The sequence below is a fragment of the Mus musculus genome, chromosome 5, assembly GCF_000001635.26.
Source record: "Mus musculus strain C57BL/6J chromosome 5, GRCm38.p6 C57BL/6J".
Taxonomy (NCBI): domain Eukaryota; kingdom Metazoa; phylum Chordata; class Mammalia; order Rodentia; family Muridae; genus Mus; species Mus musculus.
Genome location: NC_000071.6, coordinates 122328433 through 122349557, shown reverse-complemented (window position 1 = coordinate 122349557; position 21125 = coordinate 122328433). Strand labels below are relative to the sequence as shown.

General features: G+C 45.1%; 1 protein-coding gene across 11 annotated transcripts in view; it reads left to right on the top strand.

Annotated features, from left to right (window-relative positions):
* Rad9b (RAD9 checkpoint clamp component B) overlaps nucleotides 1-21125 on the top strand; it is a 31048-nt gene that overhangs the window by 4713 nt on the left and 5210 nt on the right. For 8 of the 11 annotated variants that reach the window (XR_387562.4, XR_001784684.2, XM_006530306.4 and 5 more), the window contains 6 exons: nucleotides 5261-5360; nucleotides 9720-9826; nucleotides 15042-15148; nucleotides 15232-15296; nucleotides 16143-16262; nucleotides 17861-18089. Coding sequence is in view for 7 of the 11 variants with exons in the window: in XM_006530306.4 (XP_006530369.1) it covers nucleotides 5261-5360; nucleotides 9720-9826; nucleotides 15042-15148; nucleotides 15232-15296; nucleotides 16143-16262; nucleotides 17861-18089 (728 nt within the window). In the remaining 4 variants the exon portion in view is untranslated. The remainder of the gene's footprint in view (nucleotides 1-5260; nucleotides 5361-9719; nucleotides 9827-15041; nucleotides 15149-15231; nucleotides 15297-16142; nucleotides 16263-17860; nucleotides 18090-21125) is intronic. The other 3 variants (XR_003955635.1, XR_001784685.2, XM_017320869.2) reach the window with 1 other exon arrangement.

Sequence of the window (21125 nt, the reverse complement as noted above, 5' to 3'; positions counted from 1 at the left end):
GGGTGAAAGTTCCAAGTTCCACTACAGGCACGGTTCAGTCCAGCCTGCCCCAGCTGCTGCTGCTGCTTCTGTTTCTCATGCCTTCTCTCCCCTCTTCTTTTTCTCCTTCCTCCTCCTTCCTTCTTCTTTTCTTCCTTTTCTCCATCCCTCCTCCTCTCCTTGCTCCTCCTCTCATCCCTCCTTTTCTTCTCCTTTCTCTTCTTCCTTCTTGTCCTTCCCTCCCTCCCTCCCTCCCTCCCTCCCTCCCTCCCTCCCTCCCTCCCTCTCTCCCTTTCTTCTCCCTCCCTTCTTTCCTCCATTCCGTCCTTCTTCTCTCATTGTCTTTTTCTTTCTTTTCACTCACCGGGTTTGGTTCACAGCACACAGTGTCAGTACTACCAAGAGCTTCCTAAAATGTACCTTGTACATCCCTTGACAATGCTTGGCTCTGCTGTGACTAGACCAACCTGGACCAACCTGGACTCTACCTGGTCGCCTAGGGGCAGTGTTGTCATCCGTTTGGCTAATTGCCATATCTGGACTACTTTCTACTGTAAGGTTTATGCCATGGAGTCCTGGAGTGGATGGGAGGGAGGACCAAAGGCAGGACTGTGGGAGATGCTCAACTCAGTTGACTGCTGGAAGTACAGATTGGAACTTTGGGGGGAAATTAAGAGTTAGTGACGTCAGTTTAGTTCTTCTGCTAGTAGAAAATAATTGCCCAGACCTGAGCTGCCACAATAAACTAGTCACCTTGACTCAAACCATAGACAGTGTGCAGAAGGGCAATTGGCAGACATCTGAAAGGAATAAAGATTCTGTCCACCTGTTGATGCTCTGCCCAACGCTTTGTTTTCCTTCTGCACTGCCCACAGAGTTGCTCAGCACAAATTCTGCAGAGTCCCTGAGAACTATGCTCTTCACATAAGTTCTGTGCTAGCTCGAGAGACAGGCCTGCACAGAGAGGGGCTTCTGGAAGGGTTCTGTGGGTCTGGAGAGAGTGAAGCTCTGATTCATGCACGTGCATTCAGGAAAGTGGAGGCTGGAGTTGCTGAGGTTTTTGTTGCAAGGTAACTTATAGGTGTGCTAATGATTTCAAATTGGTTAAAACAACAACAAACACTGAATAACCACTACTTTTGACGGTGTCCCTGCCTTTGAAAGCACAGCTCCACAGATATAGTAACTGTGTAATAATGGCAAATCCTAAGTTTAACTGTTTCGACTGTTTCGGGTCTCAAGAGTTCTCTGAAGCCACTGAGAGATGTTCTGAACTTTGTGTGGCTGAACCTAAAGCACATCTCCCAACAACTATAACTAACTGCAGCTGCTTCCCCATGTGTACCATGACTCAGCCCACACAAGTGACACGGATATATACATATATTTTTTTAAAGATGTATTTATTTATTATATCTGAGTACACTGTAACTGTGTCTTCAGACACTCGAGAAGACGGAGTCAGTCAGATCTCATTACGGATGGTTGTGAGCCACCATGTGGTTGCTGGGATTTGAACTCAGGACCTTGGGAAGAGCAGTTAGTGCTCTTACTCACTGAGCCATCTCTCCAACCCCCAAGATTTATTTTTATAACAGACATTTGACAACTTTTGAGCTTACTGTTTTCCCAAAACGGCCGCCCCAGTGATTCCTTTAAAATAGGTCAGATGAGGCGTGGTGTCTTTAATGCCAGCTCTCAGGAGGCAGAGGCAGGTGGTACTCTGTGAGATGGAGGTTAGCCTGATCTACATAATGAGTTCCAGTTACAGGATAGTCAGGGCTACATAATGAGGCCTTGTCTCAAAAAAAAAAAAAAAAAAAAAAGTCATACTGTTGAGTGTAGTGGTGGAACACACACCTAGCCCGCAAAAGGCTGAAGCACAGGATTTAAGTTTGAGGCTAGCCTGGCCTACATAGTACTAGCGAAGCCAAGGCTAAATATCAAAAGCCTGTCACACACAGAGAAAAAGCCAAGTGACTGATTAGATCACCCCAGAGTTCAAAACTCTGAAATACCTTCTCATTTACCCAGAGACAGGCCAGTGACCTCCAAATGCCCTATATCCTTGTCCAGGGACCAAGAGCTATATATAGCATGCTCCCTAGTATGTATGTTCAGCTCCACAGCCTATTGTTTTACAGGGAAAACAAAACATCAGCAGAAAATCCTGTCTGTTTCATAAGGTATGAAGGGCCAGTAAGATGGCTTAGAATTAAAGTTCTTGCTGCCAAGTGTGATGACCTGAGTTCAATCCCTGGAACTACATGGGGGAAGGAGTGAAGCGACTCCAAAAGTTATCATTCGACCTCCATACACATGCCATAGCATATGGATCCCCCCATACAAAACAAAAACAAATACTGAAGAAAATTTTGTGGCTGGAGAGATGAACATTGGCTGTGTTTTTAGTGGACCAGAGTTCATATTCCTGCACCTACACTGGGCAGCACAAGCGCCTGTTAGAGCAGCTCTGGGGCATCTAACACCCTCTTCTAACCTCCTTGGGCATGCACTTACATACATAAATATATACATACATACATACATGCACATACATACATACATACAAATAAGGTTTAAGTAACAAAGGTCTAAGAACACAGATTTTGTCTGATTTGCTCTCTCCTAGTGTCACAGGTTTAACTTACCTCCCCAGTGAGAAATCAGGTCAGTGCTCAATCCGCAGGCAACCGGTTCTGGCTGATCTACAAAAGGGAGCGTGCCCTGAACAAAATCCCATCAGCTTAGGTAGTTTCATGGTCCCAAGTTACACTTTGTACAATAAACATGTCTCCCGTAGCTATTTGAACAAATGGAGAGACTTAGATTTACAATGTAAAATATTGTCATAGTTTTCCTGGAGCAAACCAGGGCTGCCCTTCCAGAGCCGTAGTTAACCAAGGCCATCCTGCCTGACTGGGAAGAATTGTGCTATTTCTGCTAAGAGAACATGGATTTAATGAAGGGTCAGGACTTAATGGCAGCCCTGGTCTGCTGCTGCCCACTTTGAACTGCACTAGAGAAGCATGCTCTTCTATGGGAACGAGTCTAATGGCCAGCTGTGTACTAGGAATGTCTTCTTTTGTTATGGGCATAGGGTCTAATTGGAGGCAATCTTAATGAATACATCTTAACAGAAACAAATACTCATCAAAACCTACACTTCAGTTATGTTCCAGGACAACTATTTCTTCCCTGCAGTTTCTACAGAGCATGATCATCCTTGAGCACTGCTTTAACTAAATTCTACATTGTGTAACTTAGTATTTCCTAAACAAGCTTCCTAATCCTTTATGACCTCAGTTTACCATGCCAGTTTCTCCTGTATCGCTAGTTCAAGACCTTAAAACTGTCCCTCTGTGGTCGCCATCAAAAGTTGCCATATATATATATATATATATATATATATATATATATATATATATATATAGCCCCTGACTTCAAAAGTTGGAATCTGCCCCTCCACTTTGAATCTCAGTGTGGTTTTCTGTTGTTCTTGATTTGTTTTAATGTATATGGGTGTGTTGCTTACGTATCTGTGTACCATATATTTTTGCAATGCTTGAGGAGACCAGAAGAGGGCATCGGGCCATCTGGAACTAGAATTACCAGTGATTATTGTTGGCATCATGTGGATTCAACCCAGGTCGTCTGGGAGACCAGCCACTGCTTTTAATGATGGAGCTGCCTCTCCAGCTCCAGCTTACCATGGTCTGATTTTGATACCAGCAGTGATTTGCCTAGGTTCCTCGCCTGGGCCTCCCAAGTGTCATTGTCAACACTGCCTCAGAACTTCTCTACCAGTCAGAGAAGAAGCCAGGGATAGACTTCTGGGTGCAGACTCTATGGCCTCAGCCACCCTTCTTGCTCCCACTGAGGTCCCAGACAGACAATGAACTCACCTCAGATGATCCCCCACAGCTAAGCCTACGTTAGACTTCAAGAACCACTCAGTAAAATAATGAGAAATGACAGGTGTTTGCTGTTCCAAGGAACTCAATTTCAGAGTGGTTTGCTATACAGCCAAATGAACAAAATTTGATGATACATAAATGTGCATATTTATTAAGTTAATAATTATTGGGTTTGGTAGTTCACACTCAGCACTCATAAGCAAACGCAGATTTACTAATGCTTGAGACCAGCCTGGTCTACATAATAAGTTTCTAGCCACATCTGGCAGTCAGCCAGTCCTTGTTGTTCAGTAAAACAAAACAGCAAACAATCTCACCAAACATATAACCTGAGAAATGTGTCAAGTTTTATTTAAGACCAGGTCTGATTAACTCTGGCTGGCACTAGACCTCACTCTGTAGACCAGGCTGACCTTGAACTCACAGAGATCTGCTTGCCTCTGCTTCCTGAGTGCTGGGGTTAAAGGTGTGTGTGCCACCATGTCTGGCAGTTTTTAAAGAATTTTTAAACTAAAAAAAAAAATGTGTGTGTGTGCATGCCTGTGCGGGTGTGTGGTGTGGTTCAAACTAAAGTCATCAGTCTTGGTGGCAAGATGGTCTGAGCCATCTCTTTTGTCCTCACAGAGCTTACAACTGATGGGAACACCAGTTCCCGGGATCTAGAACCCTCTTCTGGCCTCTGAGAGCACCAAGCACACATATAGTGCACAGATAGACATGCAGTGCACATACATAAATAAAGGCAATAGTCATATTGACCCAGTTCTCCAGCCCCCGAAATGCCAAGCATTTAGGACAGGAACTCTTGACCCATATTGCTATTTCTCCTACAGTAAAAAGAAATCACTGACCAGATTTAGAGGCCTAACTGCTAGAAGTCCTATAAAGAAAGACTAGTCCAGAATCAAATATTCAAAAAGAGCCTTGTAGATTGATGACCTGTCGTACCAGTTACAGTTTCACATGCGTTTCTTTTCAGGGGCTAGACCTAAGTTTTCAGAGTGCTTGCTTATCATGGGAGAAGTCCTGGGCTTGACCTCTAGTACTTGAGCATGATGGTGCATGCCTGTAATAGAGGCCGGAGCTTCAGGAGTTCAAAGTTATTCTAAGCTATCAAGTTTGAGACCACTGGGCTGGGTGAGACCGGTCTAATTTGCTGAGATGTGATATGTTGCTCCTTGTCCACCAGGGGGCGACAACGCGTTTCATGATTAGGGCCACATTCCACTGCAGGTTGTATGCACCTGCCACACAGGAAACATTACTTTAATTTTATTGCTTTAAATTAGCTGTGAAAGGCAGGCTTTTAAAGCCTGCTCATTTTGCACTTATAGTTATTAAGAGCTTGCTTTGTTCTCTTTAAGGTATTAAAAGAACTCACAATGTGTATTTCCAAGACAGCCAGCCCTTGAAAATTATCTTCGAAAAGAGTCTGTGTGCGAATATCCTGATGATTAAACCAAGGTAAAGGGTCTCCTGATGCCTCTTTCTCTTCGGAACACAACGTGCTTGTGCACCGAACAATTTACCCCAGAGCTTGTCTTTCCTTTTTAAGATTATTTTTAAGGCGGCACACAAAATGCTGGGGTTCTGTGTGACATTTCACACTGAGTACATTGCACTTTGGCCACACTCACCACCCTGTCTTACTCCCACTTCCTCCTAGAGCTTCCTAGCCAGTTATGCTTTTTAAAAAGGCTAACACGTGATTTAGAACAATCACTGACATTGTCAGGAGGAAACTCTAGAAAGACAGGTGACAAGCTGCTTAAAGGCAGCAAATTATTAGCCAAGAGCTCTGAAATACACCACCCAAGGCTTCACACTTCAATCCAGCCAAAGAGGAAACTCGGTTGTGAGACTTCACGTCTAGACAACTTCACACAGGCCCTAGGACTCGCAGCCTGAGGACATTGGAACATTTTTATGCAAATTGATTGTCTTATTCTATTGTTTTCTAGGAAATGGACTGAGCAATATTGTCCTAGAAAGGAGCTCTTTCAGTTCAGTTGCAGCATTGGCTGTTAATTAGCATGACTCTGGAGCAAAGCCTATTCTATCTTACTGCTCTTTTAAATTACAAAAGGAATCCCTTTTCCCTGAAGCACGTCCACTCATCCACTCGCACTTGAACCTGGCTCCTCTGCCATGTCTGTAGCTCACGTGGCAGGGTAGCTCTGTTAACAATCTGGTGCCTCTCCTTACAGCACACTTCTCCCCAGCACCCCCAAGTTGTGTGTGAATGCATGTGCCACTGCGCATGCATGGAGATCAGAGGATGACAAGCAGGAGTCAGGTCTTTCCTTCTACCTCAGGGGTTCTGGGGATGGATGGATGGATGGCACTCAGGCCAGCGGGTTTGGCAAGCAAATGCCTTGACCTGCTGAGCCATCTCTCTGACCCTAGCCTTGCCTATGAAACTTAAGCTATTGTGAGGAACTCTATATCAGTTCACTTAAATCAGTCTTATTTTGAGTAGTTGCTGTTTTCTTTACATTGTGTGTCTGAGCTACAGTTTCCTACTGATGCCCTTACAAGGGAAATTTAGATAGCTTCCTCTTTTTTGGATGTCAGAAACAATACTGTATGGTACACAGATTAGTATCTGTTATCTATTCCCGTGGAACAAAGTTTCCCCAAATGTAGAGCCTTCACAAGTCAAGCATTTATTAATCTGTTGAAATAGCTGGGTCTCATGTGGATGGATGTTCCTGGATCAGGGTCTCTCCTGAGTTTGAGTAGTGCCACTAGGACTACAGTGTCACCATGGGGAGGCACCTCTGCTCACAGGTATGGCTGCTGGAAGCTCAGGAAAACCCATTCCAATTGTGCAGATTGCTACTGAAAGTCCTCACAAATGCTAGATAATGATGGGAGAGGGCTCCCAAGACAGAGGCCTCAGGCCTTCTACACTCTCCTGTCAGAACTGCTACCCCACAGCTCCTGCAATTTTTTGTCTGAAAGACTTTAACTCCAACTCACACTCCGGAGAAGGGATTAGGGACCAAGGACAGGGAGGAGAGGGTCGTTAGGGCTCTGGTACAGGGTGCCCAACAGAGTCATAAAATGGAGTTAGTGGGTCACAGGCTGATAAACTTTAAACTCCCGAGTGTTCTGATAGCTGTCACCAATCTGTCTTAGTCAAGGTTTCTATTCCTGCACAAACATGACCAAGAAGCTTACACTTCCACACTGCTGTTCATCACCAAAGGAAGTCAGGACTGGAACTCAAGCAGGTCAGGAAGCAGAAGCTGATGCAGAGGCCATGGAGGGATGTCTCTTACTGGCTTGCTTTCCTGGCTTGCTCAGCCTGCTCTCTTATAGAACCCAAGAACTACCAGCCCAAGGATGGCCCCACCCACAAGAGGCCCTCCCCCCTTGATCTCTAATTGAGAAAATGCCCCACAGCTGGATCTCATGGAGGCATTTCCCCAACTGAAGCTCCTTTCTCTGTGATAACCCAGCTGTGTCAAGTTGACACAAAACTAGCCAGTACACTATCTGAACAGTTTGTCACTTCACACTCTGCCCAGTGCAGAGTCTTTCCAAATAGAGGACATTATAAATCTTTACAAATGCTGACAACCTCACAGGTAAAATGGTGGCTTTTTCATTCTTCCTAGCCTGGAGATTATATATCTACTCACAGCGCGTGCTCACACCTGAAGTGAGCCTTGAACCTAAATGGCCTCCTGCTTCTGCACCCAGTGTTAGGACTATAGGTGTGTACATCATGACTGGCAATTTTCTTCTCCTTTGACTTGCACATTCATGTTGCTTTTTAAAATCAAGTTCATTTGGTATCATGCTGTCTGGGGTGTAACAAAGTGATAGAGAAAAGCTTGACGTGTGCAAGTCTCTCTAGGTTGTATTTCTATAAACACAAAAGAAGAAGGTGCTTAGAGCCCCAGTACAGGGCAGGCTGAGGCAAAAGGAGCATGAGCTCAGGTCCAGCCTGGCTACAGAGCGAGGCTCCGGCTCAGAACAGGCATATCACACCTCCACTTGGAACAAGGGAGAGCCCCCGGCTGAACTGATAGTTGCTCCTGGCATTCTGGCATAAAGATACCCTGTTAACTAATGTCTAGCATCAGGCTGACAACTGAGACTGCATAAATTCTAAGAACATCATTTTTATCCCACAACACCTCAAGTTCGAGAGGACAACAGAACTTTGCAGTTTCTATTTGTTTTGTTATAAAGCAATTTATTTTATTTTAATTTAAAACATTGTATTTTTATATAAAGAGATGTTTTGCCCATGTGTATGTCTATACACCATGTGCATGCCTGCCCTCAGAGGGCAGAAGAGGGTATTGATCTCCTGGAACTGGAGTTACAGAGGGCTGTGAGCAGGGATGTGGATGTTAGGACTGGGACTTGGGGCCTCTACAAGGTCAGGCAGTGCTCTTAAGTGCTGAGCTGTCTCTCCAGCAATCCAACTAGAAATGGGCAGAGAAGACCTGAGCGTGCACAGAGTGCACAGGAAGGTGCTCAATAGCGTGGTCACTAGGAGAGCAAAAGGCCATCCTCAAGCCTGTGGGTCTCACCTTGCGTTCTCCATAAATGCATTTGTTATTCCACAGGGAGCAGGGATAAACCAGGCACGGTCGCTCTCCCCTGCAATCCTCTCTGGAGGCTGAGGCAAGAGGATTACCTTGAGTTCCAGACCACTCTAGGCTACAGAATGAGGAGGCCTTGTCTCAGAGAAAAGAAAAGAAAACATCCCAAGGGGATCTATAATAATAGGGTATTTGGACGTCAGGAGAACCTTGAAGTGAGAGGTATTAATTAGATAGTCTAGCCATAGGTGGTGTGAGAACATCTACCTGTTAGGCAGATTCGTTACTTTGCAGTTGTTGGGACAAAACACAATGACGAGCAGTTTATCAAAGAAAGCTGTGCTGGGCATAGTGGCTCACAGCTTGAATCCCAGCACTCAGGAGGCAGAAACAGATCTCTGTGAGTTCCAAGCTAGGGTTGTCAACACAATGAGCCAAGTTCCAGGACAGCCAGGAGGTAGAAGTGACAAACTGTTCAGATAGTGTACCAGGCTCTGGTACAGTGTGCCCAACAGAGTCATAAAACGGAGTTAGTGGGTCACAGGCTGATAAACTTTAAGCTCCTGAGTGCTCTGATAGCTGTCACCAATCTGTCTTAGTCAAGGTTTCTATTCCTGCACAAACATAGGTAGAAGTTTAATTGGGCTCTCAATTTCAGAGGGTTAGAGTCCTCTGTGGCCTCAGGAACAGCTGAGATCTCATATATCAGAACTTCACGTAGGAGGCAGAGAGAACTAAGTGCCTATAGCACCTGTCTTTTGAAACCTCATAGCCCATACCCAGTGTCACACCTCCTCCTCCAAGACCACACCTTCTAATCCTTCCCAAACAGTTCCTTCAACTGGGGACCAAGTAGTCAGACACCCAAGACTTAGAGAAACCGTGTCAGTTCAAACCACCACATGGGTGACTGGCTTAGTTCATCTCAGCTGTATTTGAGCAGCTCCATCTTCTACTGTCTCCCTAATGGCATGAAGCCAGTGGAAGGGGCCATCTTTTTCCTCTGCTCATACTGCAGCCGCTGCGTTCTTTCCCAAGGTAGTACTGACATATCACATGCCCTGGATTTTTAAGCTCTCTCAGCTGGCCTACAAAGGAAGGTACAATTTAAAAATACTCACAATAAGAAGGAAGGTAGACCTTTGAAGGAAGTCTCCTAAATAATAAACAGGCCTGTTTATTTCCAGATTCAAGACTTGACTACCAGTAAGGTCTTAGCTGTGTTTCAAATAATAGTAATACTTTTGTCACCGTTTTACAGACTGCTGACTGAGGCCATTGCTCTTCTGACATCAAATCAAGAGGAAGTCACCTTCTCTGTTACTCCAGGGAACTTTTGCCTCAAGAGTTTGAGTGGGGAATTGCTGGGTAAGGATGATGCCTGCCTTGGGATGGGATGGGATGGGATGGGCTTCCTGCTTCTTCCTGGCTCCACACAGGTACTGTCACTGGTGTAATGGCAGCTGCCGTCTGAGCAGCAGCTAGATGTAGAAAAGAAGTGAAATGGATGGACAGGTCTGGGAGATTCAGACAATTCACAGTTAAAGTGTATGGCTTTGAGTCTCAGGTTACTTTAAAATGAAGAGTGGTTATTGAAAAAAAAATTTTTTTTTCATGTCAGGACTGACTTCCCGTTGCTCTTCCTCCTAACTAGCTCAGATTGGCTTAGAACTCAAACTTCTGCCTCAGCCTCCCAAGTAGCAGGGATTGCAGGCTCTCTCTAATATGTCCAGCTTGGGTTAAGGTTTCAAGGTCTGTGTCTCACCATTTACTGCTCTAAGAGGCCAGCAATCTAACTGAGACTACATGTGAACAGGAAAGTGCCTTGGAGCTAGAACTTTACAGTATCCCAAACGGTAAGCACACGGGGCAACATGTGGATGGATACTCCCGAAGTCTACATCAGCCCCCCCCCCACCCCTCCCCTCGCCCAAGATTGTTTGGAAGAGAATTTTGGTGACAAGACCTGGAAAGAGGACCCCTATGGGCCCACCTTGCTCAGTGCAGTGCCTGCACCAGGGATCTTCCATTCCTCGTGACTTTGGGAAACGTAGTGGAAGGAAAGGAGCCGTGTGCTCCTTTATCTTGCTGTACTGCAGAACTGTTAATGGGCTTCTCGCCTGGCCATGCCTCTGCGCATGCACACTAGCTGGGCGTTCTGCTGCTGAGCCATGTGCTAAGTCAGGAGCTGTGGCATTGAAGGTGAAAAGCCAGTGGATGAAGAGCTTACTGTGAAGTCGTCACTGTTGTATTTACCTCAGGGATCACATGTCTTCTAAACCAGACTGTGAGGTAGGTGTAGTTACCGACATGAGTAATGGAAGCAGTGAGAAGCCATGTGGCCTCCCTGGGTCACACTTCATTTGTTACTGAGTTTCTCTGCTACCACACTAGCTGTGGAATGAGCCTTTTGTTGAGGTAGTCCTAAAGCACCTTCCACATGAGACTGCACGCCCCAGGAGCCTGGGTGAAGCATCACAGCACTAAGTCATGTTAAAAGGAGTCTTCTTGAGACAGAGGCAGGCGGATTTCTGAGTTTGAGGCCAGCCTGGTCTACAAAGTGAGTTCCAGGACAGCCAGGGCTACACAGAGAAACCCTGTCTGAAAAACCCAAAAAAAAAAAAAAAAAAAAAAAAAAAAAAAAAAAAGAAAGGAGTCCTCTCTGTATGAATAGGCTTCTCACCCGCCCCAGACCCCCTATCCCCCTATATTACGGACATTTACCAAACAGTCTTTGTGTTTCTTTGTTTTGAGACAGGTCTCAATATATAGGCCTGGCTTGCCTAGAACTTTCTGAGTAGACCAGGCTATCCTTGAACTCACAGAGATCTACCAGCTCTGCCTCCCAAGGGCTGGGGATCAAAGGTTGGGCCACCACATCCAGCCAACCAAAGTAGCTTTGTAATGAAAAGCTCAAAACACCAACATCTATACAAATTATTATTTTTAAAAATGTATTGTTACAGGCAATATCATCAGGAACTGACAACAAATGTTAGAGAAGATGTGGAAAAAGAGAAACCTTATTCACTGCTGGTGGGAGTGCACACCAGTATGGCCATCTAGAGACCAGTGGAAGTTCCCCCAAAAAATTAAAGATAAGCCAGACAGTGATGGTGCACACCTTTAATCCCAGCACTTGGGAGGCAGAGGCAGGCAAATCTCCAAGTTTGAGGCCAGCCTGGTCTACAGAGCAATTTCTAGGACAGTCAGGGCTACACAAAGAAACCCTGTCTCAAAAAACCAGCCAACCAACCAAACAAACAAACTAGAATTACCATGACCCAGCTACTTCACTCCTGGCCATATGCCTAAAGGACTCTGCGACCCCACTATAGAGATTCTTGCACCAAGTGTTTATTCACTAAAGCAAGAACTGAACAGACTTAGTCATTCATCAGGACATGGAGGATACATGTATAAAATGGAAAGTTATGTAGCTCTAGAGAAAAATCAACATTTGAAGGGAAATGGATGGACTTGCACTGTATAATATTGAGAGGTCAGCCAATCCCAAGGAAACAGACACACGCTCTCCCTCATGTGTAGATTCTACAGTACACACACACACACACACACACACACATGTATGTATGGGTACAATATAACATGTAGACAGGGAGCAGGAAAGGCTGGTGTTAGGTGACGAGGAAAGGTGGGATGTGGGAAGGACATACGTCACGAAAGGACGGGTGCCAAGTGCGTTCCTAATTTATCCTGTGTGCAGTTGTTGTTTTGTGTGTTTGTTTGTTTTTGTTTTTTTGTGGTGGGTGAAGTGTGGTGCATAGAGTGTGAGTGATAGTGAAAGCATAAAGTCAGGTGGAGCCTCAGAAAGGCTATTCTCACTGTATAGGAGCCCACTGCAACGGGTGGACCTCACAGCAGGGCCAGAGCCTTCGGATTCTCTTGAATATGTTATCATATAACTCACATATACAACAGATCACTTCATGTAGTCATTCAAGTACACTTGTGGGTGTACAAGCACCATTATAACTAGACTATTCCGGTTTGCCTGGCCCAAGCCCCAGGTGACCACTTAGCCACTTTCTGTCTCTGTGAGTTTCCCAGACTGGACACTTTGTAGATACAAACTTGGAACCTTGTCCTTTTGTGCCTGCACTCTTGCATGCAGCAGGTTTTCTATGTTGTCTTTACCTGTATTTCATTTTTCTTCATGATTTATTCCTTCTCATAGATGGCTACATTTTCTATATCCATTTACCACTGATGAATCTTTTGATTGTCTCGCTTTATGACTCTTATGAATCACACTGCTATGAGCGGCTGTACATAACCTTTTGTGTAGATGTTTCATTTGGACATAGGTTTGGGAGGGAAAGTGCTGAGTCATATTGTAGCTTTCTATTTAGCCTTATGAAAATGGCCAGATGTTTCCCACCATTTTTTTCCTCCAAGCAGTGATGAAGGTCCGGGTTTCTCTATTCCATTGACAGTCCTTGCTCTTGTCTATTTTTGGAACCTAATGGCTATGACTTAGCTTCTAGTCTCGGTTTGATTTGCTTCCTAAATGTAATGATGTCCAGCTTCATAGACAGCTGTTGTTATCATGTAGCATGGATGCATGTCTGTTAAGACTCTCTCTTCCCAAGCCGGGCGTGGTGGCGAACGCCTTTAATCCCAGCACTCCAGAGGCAGAGGCAGGCGGATTTCTGAGTTCGAGGCCAGCTAAAGTGAGTTCCAGGACAGCCAGGGCTGTCTCCAAAAACCAAAAACCAAACAAACAAAACAACAACAACAAAAAAACCGACTCTCTCTTCCCTGCAATGATGTCATCCTCTTCCCCGGGATAATGTCATCTGACTACTCTGCCAGCCCTTGTCACACCTGTGAATTTCAAACACTCCCTTGGCACTGTCAGTAGGCATTTTCTTCTCTCCTCTTACTTATTCTGAGGAATCTGTCTATGTAACCTGGCTCGTCTTGAACAACTGACCGTCCCAAGCGCTAGGATAATGTGGCTTGTCACCAATGCCTCACTTCTGTGGTTTTCCTCCTCCTTCACCTTTTTCCTGTGCTGGGTTTTGAACCCAGGCCTCACACAAGGTAGGCAAGCACTCTGCTGCTGGGTCTCCAGGTCCCCCAACCCCTCTCTTTTTTAGGATTGGCTCAGCCTAGTTTAGAACTCACTGAGTGGCGTAGCTCACTGGCCTTGAACTGACGGCAGTCCTCTTGCCTCAGCTTCTCAGTGCTGGGTTGTAAGTGTGACTCACCAACCATGCCTAGCTTCTAGACATCTTTTTAGCTTTTACTTTGAGACAGAGGCTGAGATGCCCAAGCTGGTCTTGAGCCCTAAGTTATCTTTTAAGTCACACTTTTATAATTTAGTCTATCTCTTTTATGCTTTTTAATTAATTGATTAATTAATTAATCAGTTATTGATTTTCCAAAACAGGGTTTCTCTTTGTAACAGTCCTGGGTATCCTGGAACTCACTCTGTAGACCAGGCTGGGCTTGAATCCACAGAGATCTACCTGCCTCTGCCTCCTGAGTGCTGGGATTAAAGTCATGTATGCCACCATGCCCAGCTTAATTTATTAATTTTTTATTTAAATTTGGAGAGGATTTAAATTTTTAATATTTTAAAACAGCATAGGATATATAGTTCACTCAAAAAGTATAACTTAATTTTATATGTAAACTATATAGTACTCTCTTTTAGAATTAGTCAGCTTTGGCTATATGTGATGACCCAGACCTGTAATTTCAGTAATTGGGAGGCTGAGACAGGAGGATTAGGAATTCAAGGCCACCTTTGGCCACATAGCATTTTGAGGCTAATCTGGGCTACATGAGACCCTGTCTCACTAAGTACTTTAGATAAATAGATAGAGATAGATAGATAGAACTTTAGATAGATAGATAGATAGATAGATAGATAGATAGATAGGATAGAGACAGACAGACAGACAGACAAAAATAGATGAAGTAAAAAGACACATGGTATTCTGGTTGTTGTTTATTGCTGACAGCAAGCCATTCCAAAACATCGTAGCTGGGACAGTCCTTTCTACCTCTCAGGACTCTGCAGGCTGATGGGACTCAGAGGTATAGTTGCCACTTGGGGCCTCACCTGCTGTGGTTAGGCAGTGATGAGCTAGAAGCACCCAAAGATCTGGAGGCAGTATCTGGGGCGTGCCAGCTGGCTGCTGAGACTAGTTTGGCACAGGTGGTGGCCTTGCTTTGCCTTTTCCTGCTGATTAGCGCAGTCACAGAGCTACCCAGCTTCAAGAGTGGAGTGTCCTTTAAACTCCACCTTCAGGGCAGGACAAAGACTCCCCTCTATGATTCACTCTTGGTTAGCACATGCCTCGGTTTTTTTTTTTTTTTTTTTTTTTTTTTTTAAAGATTTATTTATTTATTATATGTAAGTACACTGTAGCTGTCTTCAGACACTCCAGAAGAGGGCATCAGATCTCATTACGGGTGGTTGTGAGCCACCATGTGGTTGCTGGGATTTGAACTTTGGACCTTTGGAAGAGCAGTCGGGTGCTCTTACCCACTGAGCCATCTCACCAGCCCCATGCCTCGGTTTTAATCTTTATTTTCCTACATCAACCAGATTTGACCAGCTCTGTGTACAGTGAGATGTCTTTTGGCCCGGAAGAGTTTGACTTCTTTCAGGTTGGACTTGATACCGAGATAACATTTTGCTTTAAAGAACTGAAGGTAAGCAAACACCAGTGTGAGAGTGGAATTTTCATTAGTACCTTTAAAGGGACGATTGCCACCTTCTGCTCCTCTCCCTGCAGGGGATCCTCACCTTCTCAGAAGTGATGCACGCACCTCTAGCCATCTACTTTGACTTTCCTGGAAAGTAGGTCCTGAGAACTCTGGGTTTGTTTCTTCCCTTTTGTTAGCATAACAAAGTCTTTGGAGCATGGTGATGGTGATGTTACATACATACACCCCAGGACTTTTTCAACTTTATTAGCAACATTTTTCAACCTGAAAGTCTGAAAGATGTCATAGCATTGTGCTTTAGAATTGGTCATTTGGCCAAATGTGGTAGCACATGTCTGCAGTCCTGGCACGTGTGAGGTTGAGGTGGCAGGATCAGGAGTTCAAGGCTAGCTTTGGCCACACAGTGCGTTTGAGGTGAGCAAGTACTACTAGACCTTGCCTCAAAAAAGCAAAAATAAGTAATTTGGCCCTGTCAGTGTTGTTGCACACTTTTAATCCCAGCACTTGGGAGGCAGAGGCAGGCAGATTTCTGAGTTCTAGGCCAGCCTGGTCTATAGGGTGAGTTCCAGGACTGCCAGAATTGCACAGAGAAAACTTGTTTTGAAAAGAAAAAGAAAAAAAAATAGAGTACTAATGATAAATAATTTGGTACTTTGACTAAGAGAGATAATTCTTCTGCAGTGTGAAACATTTGACAGGCTCCTGACAAAATTGTCTAATTAGGAATTGTCTAATTATGCGTGGTTTAAGCATAGAAACTCTCTGCGTGTGTAAACCTCTAATGTAGTTTAGAACTAAAACGGAGTCAGATCGGCTTCCTGTGGTTGTTAAGGGCTTCCCAGCTCTTAGGACTGTCAGCCTGTAAAATACTGAAGGAGCCCTGCTTATGCTGTTTCTTTGTTGCTAAGTTGGTGGTACTTGCTGAAGTGTTCCTACCACCTGACAGAAATGAGCCTGGTTTGTGCTGATTGTCTTCTAGACCGGTTGTTTTGAGTGTTGAAGACATGCTCTTGGAAGCAAACTTTATCTTGGCCACGTTAGTGGATTATCCGAGTAGAACATCTTCACCACAGTTACTGCCCCTTTCCCAGGCACGAAGGTAATGCTGGGGGCTTTTTATTCTTCTTCCTTAATATTGGGGGATGGCACACACTGTCTGTGAGGGCAAAGGACAGTACCAGGTGTTAGTTTTCTGCCTTGCTTGGCAGAAGGTATCTTGCCCTTCGCAGTTGCACAAGGCAAGCTGGCTAGTCTGTGAACTGGGAATTCTCCTGTCTCTGGCATAAGAACACTGAGATCAGGGCTGCACATTACTGAATCCAGATTTAACTAGAGGCAGACTCAGGTCCTCACAAGTGTATAGTGAGTGCTTTCCCTTTTGTGTTGACACCACAACTGCCTCACGGTTATCTTCTTAAAGAACAGGGTCATGTTGTATCCCGTTCTCTCCATGACACCCATAGTGCAGGAATGTCCCAGAGTGTCGGGATGTATGATTTGAAAGCATGCATTCTCATGACCTCATAAAGCTTTCCCCATAGGCCAGCACCTGGCTCAGTGGGTAAAGACACCGGCCACCAAGCCTGAGGACCTGCGTTTGATCCCTGGGCCTCACGTGATGGAAGGAAAAAAAAACAACTCTTGAAAGCTGTCCTGTGATGTCTGAGCATGCATGTGTGTGTGCATGCCTGCCATGGCACACATGCAGTCAGGATCGCAGGAATCAAACTCAGGTCAGGGTTGGCAGCAGGTGCCTTCTCTGGCTGAGCCATCTTGCAGGCCCACAGCTGAACTTGTTTCATGGGATGCTATCTTAGTTGCTTTTGTTTCTCTGTGTAGCCCTGGCTGTCCTGGAACTCACTCTGTAGACCAGGCTGGCCTTGAACTCAGAAATCTGCCTGCCTCTGCCTCCCGAGTGCTGGGATTAAAGGCGTGCGCCACCACCACCAGGCCTTAGTTGCTTTTCTATTGCTATGTTAAAACAACAGGACTAAGGCAACTTATAAAAGAGAGTGTTTAATTGGGCTTATGGTTCCTGAGAGTTAGAGGCTGTGATGGGGGAGCAAAGGCAGGCAGGGCAGCAGGCGCAGCTGAGAGAGCACATGTGGATCCTCAGACAGGGAGTAGAGCTCACTGGGGATGTGGGGAAGCTTTTGAAGCCTCCAAGCCCATCGCTCTGACACCTCCCCCACAGGGCCACACCTTCTACCAACTGAGGACCAACACTCAAACAGACGAGCCTATGGGGATGGTTGTCATTCAAACTACCACAGATCCCATGAGCATAATCCATGCTGATGAGTGCTGGGTTGCTGAACTCAAGTCTGTTCTGGGCATTTCTTTTTGTTTGTTTTTGTTTTTCTTTTTTTCTTTTTTTTTTTTTTTTTTTTTTTGAGACAGGGTTTTTCTGTGTAGCCCTGGCTGTCCTGGAACTCACTCTATAGACCAGGCTGGCCTTGAACTCAGAAATCCGCCTGCTTCTGCCTCCCGAGTGCTGGGATCAAAGGTGTGCGCCACCACGCCTGGCCTGTTCTGGGCATTTCTAATGACTGTGTGTATTAATCTTCACTCTCAACAAGTGCTTCTGTTCATAGACTTCTTAATTCACAGCTCCCATCGCCATCTCACACTCGTCTCTTAGTTACAGGAAATTTATTTCCCAGTAAACAACTCCATCCCATCCCTTTAAATGCCCAGGTCACACCCCATACAGTCCAGTGCCCCGGAGGATAAAAGCAGAGTCAGTCAGACCCCAGAGAGCATCTCTCGAGCAGCGCCCAAAAGACTATTTCCCAAGGATTCTCCTGACAGCAGCTCTGCAGCTGAAACCAAGAGAGCCAGCGCCGGCCAGGATGACATCTTCGAAGTGCCTGAAAGTGTTGTTAGTGACATGGAGGAAGAGCGGAGCCCTTCACACCTCAGGAAGGTAGGATTGCTGTGCTGAGGTGGGCCAGGGCAGCCCAGTGCTCCAGCATCCACCTTGCTAGAGGCCTGGCCTGGCCACCCTGTTTCATGATGGCTTTCTTTCAAGTATATTTACATTCTTTGAGCAAATTCATCTCCTCTCCCCCTTTCTTCCTCCACCCTCCTCTCTGCTCCCTCCTGCTAGTCTTCTTTCTTCCACCCTCTGCTTTCTCGCTTGTATATATATGTCATATGTATTGTGTTATGTGTCTATGTGTGTATGATCCACAAGTGAAACACGCCATGCTTATTTTACTATGATGATGTCCATTTACATTCATTATCTAGCAGATAACATCATTTCATTTCCTTTATGACAAAACAGAATTCCTTTTTTAAAAATAAGTTGTACTTATTTCGTAAGCACTGGTGTTTTGCCTCATGTATGTCTGTGTGAGAGTGTCAGATCTTGGAGTTACAGAGGATCGTGAGCATGTGCTTGCTGGGAATTGTCCTCTGGAAGGACATTCGGTGCTCTTAATCACTAAGCCATCGCTCCAGCCCCCCAAATAAAATCCCATTGCATAGATATCCCAGTTTCTTTATCCACTTACCCGTTGATGGACAGATAATGTAGCTACTGTAAAATACTGCAATAAGAATGGATGTGCAGGTATCTCTTGGGTCTGTTAAAAGTCCTATAGTTGCACAGTCACAAATAGCCAGAAGTGATACAGCTAGGGCATTTAGATGGTGATAGATATTTCTAGGGCTTTTGTTTGTTTTAGAGAGAGTTTTATGTAGCCCAGGTTACAGGCATATGCCACTACATCGGGCTCTTTTTTGGTGTTCAGACAGCATCTCTAGTAGTCCACAGTGCCTTTGAACTATGCAGTCAAGGACAGCCTTAAAGTCCTGATCCTTCTGACTTGTCTCCCTAGTGTAAATTACAAGTGTGCCGCCATGCTCAGCAGATATTCCTAGGCTGAGGGATCTCTGTGCTGATTCATGCCATGGGGCCCGGGTCAATTTACATTCCTACCAGCAGTGTAAAGTTCTTCCTATCTCACCACAATCATCCTTGCTGGCATTTGTGGTGTTTCTTTTTGTTTTAGGTGTGTGTGTGTGTGTGTGTGTGTGTGTGTGTGTGTGTAGTGTGCCTGAGTATATGTATGTGTGTACACCAAACTCATCGTATGCCCCCTTGAGTTCATACATTATAGATACTGGTCCTGTCTGCTACAGACCTGTAGGCTACCCCAATCTGTAGGTTGTCTGTTCATTGAGTCTTGCTCACTTTGCTGTGCAGAGGGTTTTTATTCACACAATACCAGCAGTCAGGTCTTACCTAAACTGCTGGAGTCCCTTCTACAAAACCCTTGGCTGTTCCTATAATTCATGTGTTTATCTGTATTCTCTTCTAATTTCAGTTTCTGTTTATATTAAAGACTTAGAATTTGTGTGTGTGTACACGTGCCACAGCTCACAGTGCAGTGGTCTGGGAAGAAGGCGGAAATCAATTCTCTCCGCCCACTCTGTGAGTCCCTGGGATTGAATCTGGGGCATCCGCTTGACAGCAAGTGGCCTTATCAGTTATAAAAAATGGTATTGTGTATGTATGGCATTGTATGTGTTGTGTGATATGCACACCTGTGCTTGTACCTACACATGCGGGCACATGAAGCTCAGGGCCAATTCTGGGTGCCTTTTTGCTTTAATTAAAAATGTTTGTGAGCCGGGCGGTGGTGGCACACGCCTTTAATCCCAGCACTCGGGAGGCAGAGGCAGGTGGATTTTTGAGTTCGAGGCTAGCCTGATCTACAAAGTGAGTTCCAGGACAGCCAGGGCTATACAGAGAAACCCTGTCTCGAAAAACCAAAAAAAAAAAAAAAAAAAAGTTTGTGGGGTCTGGAGAGATGGCTAAGGGGTTAAATATGCTTAATCTTGCAAGGCACTAGAGCTTTGCTTCCAGGCACTCACAACTGCCTACAACTCCAACTCCGGAGGATGCTGCACTGTCTTCTAGCCCCTTCAGGCAACTGCAGGACTGAGCACATATATTTGCACATGCACACACGGACACACACACATACACATCTTTAGAAAAAAGAATCAGCAACTTACAGCACTAGATTTGTGTGTGCCCATGCCTGCGCTGGGCCTGTGATCCAGGCATTGCCTACTGAGCAACTTCACCAGCCCTCCCGCCATCTTTACTTTTTTTTTTTTTTTAAGATTTTTATTATTATTATATCTAAGTACACTGTAGCTGTCTTCTGACACACCAGAAGAGGGAGTCAGATCTCACTATGGATGGTTGTGAGTCACCATGTGGTTGCTGGGATTTGAACTCAGGATCTCTGGAAGAGCAGTCAGTGCTCTTAACCGCTGAGCCAGCCCCAATCTTTACTTTTTGAGACAAGGTCTTATTGAACCTGAAGTTCATTCCTTCAGTTAAATTGACTGACCAATGAGCTCCAGGGATTGGCCTGTCTCCACCCCCAGCCCTGGGGTAACAGACACTGCCCATATTTTTATCCCAGTGCTGGGATCCAAACTCAGGTTCTTGTGTTTGCACACCAAGCACTTCCTCCATTTATTATTTTTTTCTTTAGCAAATGAGCAGCTGCAAGTTTCCTTACACAAACCCTGCTTCCCTGCTGCTCTCTGCACTCACCACAGGCTGGAAAGCATGCTTTCCACACAACAGCTGTACTGTCTTTCCTGAGTTAACCACCCTAAGTGACTATCTGTATTCCTGCAGTTCTGCAATTTCAAAAGTGTCACAAGCACTCGGGAGGCAGAGGCGGGAGGATCTCAAGAGTTCAAGGCCAGTCTAGACTATATATCAAGTTGCAGGCCTACAGAAGTATTTTGTCAAACCTTGTCTTAAAACTGTTAAAAGCTCCAAGTACAAACTGGGTCACACATGCATCTCCTATAATTAGAATTGTACCCTTAAGGTAAATTCCTCCTAAAAGTTCGATAACTGAACCAAGTGTGCAGGTATTCTTTGAGGTCCTGCCAGTGTGTGCCTGCTGCAGCAGTGAGAGGGACT